Source organism: Oncorhynchus kisutch, unplaced genomic scaffold (genome assembly GCF_002021735.2).
Source record: "Oncorhynchus kisutch isolate 150728-3 unplaced genomic scaffold, Okis_V2 scaffold693, whole genome shotgun sequence".
NCBI lineage: Eukaryota > Metazoa > Chordata > Actinopteri > Salmoniformes > Salmonidae > Oncorhynchus > Oncorhynchus kisutch.
Window position 1 is genome coordinate 397,334 of NW_022262638.1, and position 10,000 is coordinate 407,333.

General features: G+C 43.8%; 1 protein-coding gene across 1 annotated transcript in view; it reads right to left on the reverse strand.

Moving 5' to 3' along the window:
• The window catches only part of LOC116361454 (uncharacterized), a 216,211-nt gene that overhangs the window by 153,511 nt on the left and 52,700 nt on the right, over positions 1-10,000 (reverse strand). Inside the window, exon 2 of the mRNA XM_031815887.1 lies at positions 7,469-7,664. Within this exon, the coding sequence (XP_031671747.1) occupies positions 7,469-7,664 (196 nt within the window). The remainder of the gene's footprint in view (positions 1-7,468; positions 7,665-10,000) is intronic.

Below are 10,000 nucleotides of genomic sequence, written 5' to 3' on the forward strand. Positions count from 1 at the left end.
AGAGTTTGCTTCCAACTGATTAGCAAGGACAGACTACCTAATTCCTGTTGAATAATGGACGTTTTAAAAAGAACATTCTAGAGGTTTGTGACGGAATACGTCTCCGAGGAAATTAAGTTTGGATAACATCAAGTAGGTATTTAAAAAAAATCTCTGTTATGTAATAGAAAGCGTTCTACCTGGAACCTGAAAGGGTTCTACCTGGAACCTGAAAGGGTTCTACCTGGAACCTGAAAGGGTTCTACTGGAACCTAAAAGAGTTCTACTGAACCTAAAAGGGTTCTACTGCAACCCAAAAGGGTTCTACTGGAACCTAAAAGGGTTTTACCTGGAACCTAAAAGAGTTCTACTGGAACCTAAAAGGGTTCTACTGGAACCTAAAAGAGTTCTAATGGAACCTAAAAGGGTTTTTACCAGGAACCAAAATGGGTTCTTAAAAGGGTTCTCCTACAGCCGAATAACCGTTCTAGGTTGTAGACCTTTTTTTCAAAGTATATTACATTTACATGTTCAAAAAGATGTTGAACCTACATCGTATTTCTATGACAGAAAACGGTCAACGCTATAGATCAGCCTGTTGATATCTTAGATATCTCAGAAAACGGTCAACACTATAGATCAGTCTGTTGATATCTTAGATATCTCAGAAAACGGTCAACACTACAGATCAGCCTGTTGATATCTTAGATATCTCGGAAAACGGTCAACACTATAGATCAGCCTGTGATATCTTAGATATGACAGAAAACGGTCAACACTTTAGATCAGCCTGTTGATATCTTAGATATTTCAGAAAACTGTCAACACTATAGATCAGCCTGTTGATATCTTAGATATCTCAGAAAACAGTCAACACTATAGATCAGTCTGTTTATATCTTAGATATCTCAGAAAACGGTCAACGCTATAGATCAGCCTGTTGATATTTTAGATATCCCAGAAAACGGTAAACACTATAGATAAGCCTGTTGATATCTTAGATATCTCGGAAAACGGTCAACGCTACAGATCAGCCTGTTTATATCTTAGATATCTCGGAAAACGGTCAACACTATAGATCAGCCTGTTTATATCTTAGATATCTCAGAAAACGGTCAACGCTATAGATCAGCCTGTTGATATCTTAGATATCTCAGAAAACGGTCAACACTATAGATCAGCCTGTTTATATCTTAGATATCTCGGGAAAACGGTCAACGCTACAGATCAGCCTGTTTATATCTTAGATATCTCGGAAAACGGTCAACACTATAGATCAGCCTGTTGATATCTTAGATATCTCAGAAAATGGTCAACACTATAGATCAGCCTGTTGATATCTTAGATATCTCAGAAAACGGTCAACACTATAGATCAGCCTGTTTATATCTTAGATATCTCGGAAAACGGTCAACGCTACAGATCAGCCTGTTTATATCTTAGATATCTCGGAAAACGGTCAACGCTACAGATCAGCCTGTTTATATCTCAGACTTAGGCTGCTCTCTCCTCACCTCTTAATGATAACTTTAGCCCAACCGTCATTATGAAGAAACACGAAAAAGGAATTTGAAATACGAATAATTTCATATCGACTGTCTCAATATGTTTTCAATGCAACAACGGTGTGACAATTAAATCAACAGTCAACCTTTTTTGATATTCCTTATTATGAACACACACCAGGAAGTGGATTCGTTGATAAGTGTAACAGGTTTAACTAATGTTTCCATTGGAAAGCGAGGAGAGTGGATGAAATCAATAGCCTTAATTTATGTAAATATATTCCAAGGTGATTACCTGGAACGTCGGGGGACTTAATAACAACGAAAAGGACTTTGTCAACTGCGTGAAAGGGCATGTAAGTTTGCTGCTGACCCCCGTGATAGATGTTGCAAGTCGTTGGCTCCGTCCTAAATGAAACCCTAGTAGCGCACTACTATTCCCCATAGGGGCTATGATCAGATGTAGTACACTATACAGGAGATAGGGTACCATTTGTGACCCGGATTGGAGCGCCGTTGTCCAATATTTCATTTTTTTTTTTTAAACAGGATATACGGCACTCTGACCATGTTCTCTAATTAATTACAAGCCTTAACTTAATTGGTTTTGTAGTTAATTGGAGTGTGCAGCAACAATGTTAGCTCTATCGTGACGAACGATTAGCACAGAGTCGACACAAAAAAAAAACATTCCAATTAAAGTGTTGTTGATTACAGGTCTAAAGTACTGTGACAACCAACGAAGCACCTTCGCGACAGCAAAATACAACAATAAGTTGAGTCAAGCATGATATTGACAGAATGTCGACCAGGTTACAGACACTACACCATAAAGCGTCATATTGACAGAATGTCGACCAGGTTACAGACACTACACCATAAAGCGTCATATGACAGAATGTCGACCAGGTTACAGACACTACACCATAAAGCGACATATTGACAGAATGTCGACCAGGTTACAGACACTACACCATAAAGCGACATATTGACAGAATGTCGACCAGGTTACAGACACTACACCATAAAGCGACATATTGACAGAATGTCGACCAGGTTACAGACACTACACCATAAAGCGTCATATTGACCAGAATGTCGACCAGGTTACAGACACTACACCATAAAGCGTCATATTGACAGAATGTCGACCAGGTTACAGACACTACACCATAAAGCGTCATATTGACAGAATGTCGACCAGGGTTACAGACACTACACCATAAGCGTCATATTGACAGAATGTCGACCAGGTTACAGACACTACACCATAAAGCGTCATATTTGACAGAATGTCGACCAGGTTACAGACACTACACCATAAAGCGTCATATTGACAGAATGTCGACCAGGTTACAGACACTACACCATAAAGCGTCATATTGACAGAATGTCGACCAGGTTACAGACACTACACCATAAAGCGTCATATTGACAGAATGTCGACCAGGTTACAGACACTACACCATAAAGCGTCATATTGACAGAATGTCGACCAGGTTACAGACACTACACCATAAAGCGTCATATTGACAGAATGTCGACCAGGTTACAGACACTACACCCATAAAGCGTCATATTGACAGAATGTCGACCAGGTTACAGACACTACACCCATAAAGCGTCATATTGACAGAATGTCGACCAGGTTACAGACACTACACCATAAAGCGTCATATTGACAGAATGTCGACCAGGTTACAGACACTACACCATAAAGCGTCATATTGACAGAATGTCGACCAGGTTACAGACACTACACCATAAAGCGTCATATTGACAGAATGTCGACCAGGTTACAGACACTACACCATAAAGAGTCATATTGACAGAATGTCGACCAGGTTACAGACACTACACCATAAAGCGTCATATTGACAGAATGTCGACCAGGTTACAGACACTACACCATAAAGCGTCATATTGACAGAATGTCGACCCAGGTTACAGACACTACACCATAAAGCGTCATATTGACAGAATGTCGACCAGGTTACAGACACTACACCATAAAGCGTCATATTGACAGAATGTCGACCAGGTACAGACACTACACCATTAAAGCGTCATATTGACAGAATGTCGACCAGGTTACAGACACTACACCATAAAGCGTCATATTGACAGAATGTCGACCAGGTTACAGACACTACACCATAAAGCGTCATATTGACAGAATGTCGACCAGGTTACAGACACTACACCATAAAGCGTCATATTGACAGAATGTCGACCAGGTTACAGACACTACACCATAAAGCGTCATATTGACAGAATGTCGACCAGGTTACAGACACTACACCATAAAGCGTCATATTGACAGAATGTCGACCAGGGTTACAGGACACTACACCATAAAGCGTCATATTGACAGAATGTCGACCAGGTTACAGACACTACACCATAAAGCGTCATATTGACAGGAATGTCGACCAGGTTACAGACACTACACCATAAAGCGTCATATTGACAGAATGTCGACCAGGTTACAGACACTACACCATAAAGCGTCATATTGACAGAATGTCGACCAGGTTACAGGACACTACACCATTAAAGCGATCATATTGACAGAATGTCGACCAGGTTACAGACACTACACCATAAAGCGTCATATTGACAGAATGTCGACCAGGTTACAGACACTACACCATAAAGCGTCATATTGACAGAATGTCGACCAGGTTACAGACACTACACCATAAAGCGTCATATTGACAGAATGTCGACCAGGTTACAGACACTACACCAACCATAAAGCGACATATTGACAGAATGTCGACCAGGTTACAGACACTACACCATAAAGCATCATATTGACAGAATGTCGACCAGGTTACAGACACTACACCATAAAGCGTCACATTGACAGAATGTCGACCCAGGTTACAGACACTACACCATAAAGTGACATATTGACAGAATGTCGACCAGGTTACAGACACCTCAGGGCTATATCTTCCTCTCTCCTCACCTCTAACAGTCAGTTCAGTACCGACCTCAGGGCTATATCTTCCTCTCTCCTCACCTCTAACAGTCAGTTCAGTACTGACCTCAGGGTTATATATTCCTCTCTCCTCACCTCTAACAGTCAGTTCAGTACTGACCTCAGGGCTATATCTTCCTCTCTCCTCACCTCTAACAGACAGTTCAGTACTGACCTCAGGGCTATATCTTCCTCTCTCCAACAGTCAGTTCAGTACTGACCTCAGGGCTATATCTTCCTCTCTCCAACAGTCAGTTTAGTACTGACCTCAGGGCTATATCTTCCTCTCTCCTCACCTCTAACAGACAGTTTAGTACCGACCTCAGGGCTATATCTTCCTCTCTCCTCACCTCTAACAGTCAGTTCAGTACTGACCTCAGGGCTATATCTTCCTCTCTCCAACAGTCAGTTCAGTCCCGACCTCAGGGCTATATCTTCCCTCTCTCTCCTCACCTCTAACAGTCAGTTCAGTACTGACCTCAGGGCTATATCTTCCTCTCCTCACCTCTAACAGTCAGTTCAGTACTGACCTCAGGGCTATATCTTCCTCTCTCCTCACCTCTAACAGTCAGTTCAGTACTGACCTCAGGGCTATATCTTCCTCTCTCCTCACCTCTAACAGACAGTTTAGTACCGACCTCAGGGCTATATCTTCCTCTCTCCTCACCTATAACAGTCAGTTCAGTACTGACCTCAGGGCTATATCTTCCTCTCTCCTCACCTCTAACAGACAGTTTAGTACTGACCTCAGGGCTATATCTTCCTCTCTCCTCACCTCTAACAGTCAGTACTGACCTCAGGGCTATATCTTCCTCTCTCCTCACCTCTAACAGACAGTTCAGTACTGACCTTTTAGTACCGACCTCAGGGCTATATCTTCCTCTCTCCTCACCTCTAACAGTCAGTTCAGTACTGACCTCAGGGCTATATCTTCCTCTCTCTCCTCACCTCTAACAGTCAGTTCAGTACTGACCTCAGGGCTATATCTTCCTCTCTCCTCACCTATAACAGTCAGTTCAGTACTGACCTCAGGGCTATATCTTCCTCTCTCCTCACCTCTAACAGACAGTTTAGTACTGACCTCAGGGCTATATCTTCCTCTCTCCTCACCTCTAACAGTCAGTACTGACCTCAGGGCTATATCTTCCTCTCTCCTCACCTCTAACAGACAGTTCAGTACTGACCTTTTAGTATCGACCTCAGGGCTATATCTTCCTCTCTCCTCACCTCTAACAGTCAGTTCAGTACTGACCTCAGGGCTATATCTTCCTCTCTCTCCTCACCTCTAACAGTCAGTTCAGTACTGACCTCAGGGCTATATCTTCCTCTCTCCTCACCTCTAACAGACAGTTCAGTACTGACCTCAGGGCTATATCTTCCTCTCTCCTCACCTCTAACAGTCAGTTTAGTACCGACCTCAGGGCTATATCTTCCTCTCTCCTCACCTCTAACAGTCAGTTCAGTACTGACCTCAGGGCTATATCTTCCTCTCTCCTCACCTCTAACAGACAGTTTAGTACCGACCTCAGGGCTATATCTTCCTCTCTCCTCACCTATAACAGTCAGTTCAGTACTGACCTCAGGGCTATATCTTCCTCTCTCCTCACCTCTAACAGACAGTTTAGTACTGACCTCAGGGCTATATCTTCCTCTCTCCTCACCTCTAACAGTCAGTTCAGTACTGACCCTCACGGCTATATCTTCCTCTCTCCTCACCTCTTAATGATAAAAGGGGAAAAGTGGGTCGGGGAACATTCCCTCTAGAAATACTTCTAGTTGAAAAGTTAAACATTTCAGGTCGGCTCCGTGTTGCCGGGTCTCCAACTGGGAAATCATCTCTAAATAAATCCAATGAGCTTCACAAATAGGTGAGTCGACTACGGGGATCTCCTCTGTACACCCGGGAGGATCTAACAGGAAGCAGGCTGGAGGACATTAACACCGAGCAATAAATTAGTGCAAAAATAAAAGTTGCCACGGAACACGTTTTATTTTTTAAAGAGATCAAATGACACTACGTTAATTTACATTTCCTTAAGAAGGTTATTTTCACACGTCCCCCCCCCCCCCATAAAAACTGGGACACTCTAAACATCCTCTATTCGCTCCATATCACTGGCTAAAGGTTTCTGGGAATGATGTAGTCCTACATCTTCCAGTTAGAAACACAGGTGCTAAAGTTTTAAGACAAAAGAAAATAAATGAAATTTATATAATTGTAAAATGACCCCTTCCTGTCATAGAGGAAGAGGAGAGAGAAGAAGAAGGAGAAGATGAAGAGGAGAGGGCAGGAGGAGGAGATCAAGAGGAGAGGGAAGGAGGAGGAGATCAAGAGGAGAGAGAAGAAGGAGAGTAGACCAGACCAACAGACAGTTGGGGTCAGAGGTGAACAGAAGGAGAGTAGACCAACAGACTGTTGGGGTCAGAGGTGAACAGAAGGAGAGAAGGAGAGTAGAGTAGACCAACAGACAGTTGGGGTCAGAGGTGAACAGAAGGAGAGAAGGAGAGTAGAGTAGACCAACAGACAGTTGGGGTCAGAGGTGAACAGAAGGAGAGAAGGAGAGTAGAGTAGACCAACAGACAGTTGGGGTCAGAGGTGAACAGAAGGAGAGTAGACCAGACCAACAGACTGTTTGGGTCAGAGGTGAACAGAAGGAGCGTAGAGTAGACCAACAGACTGTTGGGGTCAGAGGTGAACAGAAGGAGAGTAGACCAGACCAACAGACTGTTGGGGTCAGAGGTGAACAGAAGGAGAGTAGAGTAGACCAACAGACAGTTGGGGTCAGAGGTGAACAGGAGAGTAAAGTAGATCAACAGACTGTTGGGGTCAGAGCTGAACAGAAGGAGAGTAGACCAGACCAACAGACTGTTGGGGTCAGAGGTGAACAGAAGGAGAGTAGAGTAGACCAACAGACAGTTGGGGTCAGAGGTGAACAGAAGAGGGGAAGAAGAGGATGAGAGCAAACCAGCAGACCAGGAAACCAGGTGACTCACTCACCAGAGTTGGGGTCAGAGTTTCCGTCGGCTTCGGTCCTCTTGTCCGAGGAGGCCTGTTGGTAGAAGTCTTCCTGCGCCTGGCCCTGCACCAGAGGGAGAGGGCATGAGAGGAGCGTGGGCTCGTGGTCCCCCAGCCCACTGTCACTGCAGCTCTCCTGAGAACCGTCTGGTAGGTGAAAGGTGACGCGGCGCTGCGACTAGAACCAAGAGACAAAGCAGGGCCGCGACGTTAGCTAGGGCTCAGGGATTTAATAAAGGGGGGGATCGCTCGGTTAACGCGTTACTACAATCCTCTTGGTGATTAAAAAGGGGACACCGGTGTCAGCCCGATGTTTTCAGTCTGATGTTGTGTTGTAAAGGATCATACATCTGATGTCCTCTGATAACATGAGGGTCTGACATAACAAAGGACCATACGGACAGAGAGGATTAAGTAAACGGTTGAAGGAGCGATCCATCACATTGATGCAGACACTGATCCAAATTCACAGACGCCAACATATTTGAAGGTGTGAGGGTTGGAGAGAGAGAGAGAGAGAGGGAGAGAGAAAGAGAGAGAGAGAGAGAGAGAGGGAGAGGCTTCATTCCTGGTCTTAATTTTGGAGCTTCATTAAAACCGATTGGTTGATCGTTGTTTTTTTGTTTTTTTGGGGGGGAGACAGACGGGGTGAGATGATTTAGTTAGGAACACTACAGCCTCGTTTCACTGCACAACTTAAACACCTTCCACTGATATGCATCTGCAGAACCAGAAAATGTAGGTGGTTATGATGTCATAGATAAAGGACGCCTGAAAAGGAGAGACAGCAATGATGTCATCATTACACGACCTATACTCTACCATCCACTACCTACACTCTACTATCCACTATCTACACTCTACCATCCTCTATCTACACTCTACCATCCACTACCTACACTCTACCATCCACTATCTACACTCTACCATCCACTACCTACACTCTACCATCCACTACCTACACTCTACCATCCACTACCTACACTCTACCATCCACTACCTACACTCTACCATCCACTATCTACACTCTACCATCCACTATCTACACTCTACCATCCACTACCTACACTCTACCATCCACTACCTACACTCTACCATCCCCTACCTACACTCTACCATCCACTACCTACACTCTACCATCCACTACCTACACTCTACCATCCCCTACCTACACTCTACCATCCACTATCTACACTCTACCATCCACTACCTACACTCTACCATCCACTACCTACACTCTACCATCCCCTATCTACACTCTACCATCCACTACCTACACTCTACCATCCACTACCTACACTCTACCATCCACTACCTACACTCTACCATCCCCTACCTACACTCTACCATCCACTACCTACACTCTACCATCCACTACCTATACTCTACCATCCCCTACCTACACTCTACCATCCATTACCTACACTCTTCCATTACACTCTACCATCCACTACCTACACTCTACCATCCACTACCTACACTCTACCATCCACTACCTACACTCTACCATCCACTATCTACACTCTACTATCCACTATCTACACTCTTCCATCTACTACCTACACTCTACTATCCACTACCTACACTCTACTATCCACTACCTACACTCTACTAGACACTACCTACACTCTACTAGACACTACCTACACTCTGCTAGCTTACAGAGTAGCTATAGCTAACTAGCCTGCTCGCTTACAGAGTAGCTATAGCTAACTAGCCTGCTAGCTTACCGAGTAGCTATATCTAACTAGCCTGCTAGCTTACAGAGTAGCTATATCTAATTAGCATGCTAGCTTACCGAGTAGCTATATCTAACTAGCCTGCTAGCTTACAGAGTAGCTATATCTAACTAGCCTGTTAGCTTACAAAGTAGCTATATCTAACTAACCTGCTAGCTTACAGAGTAGCTATAGCTAACTAGCCTGCTAGCTTTGTAGCCATGGATTGTGCTCCTTCAATTGTTTAGCTAAGTAGCTAGTTGATGCTTTCCTTTTGTAACCAGATTAAAGCTATATTAACCCACATAAATGGGTCTCCATACTACTACCATACTCTCTGTCTACTACTACTACCATACTCTCTGTCTACTACTACTACCATACTCTCTGTCTACTACTACTACCATACTCTCTGCCTACTACTACTACCATGCTCTCTGTCTACTACTACTACCATACTCTCTGCCTACTACTACTACCATGCTCTCTGTCTACTACTACTACCATACTCTCTGCCTACTACTACTACCATACCACTCTGCCTACTACTACTACCATACTCTCTGTCTACTACTACTACCATACTCTCTGTCTACTACTACTACCATACTCTCTGTCTACTACTACTACTACCATACTCTCTGTCTACTACTACTACTACCATACTCTCTGCCTACTACTACTACCATACTCTCTGTCTACTACTACTACCATACTCTCTGTCTACTACTACTACCATACTCTCTGCCTACTACTACTACCATACTCTCTGCCTACTACTACTACCATACTCTCT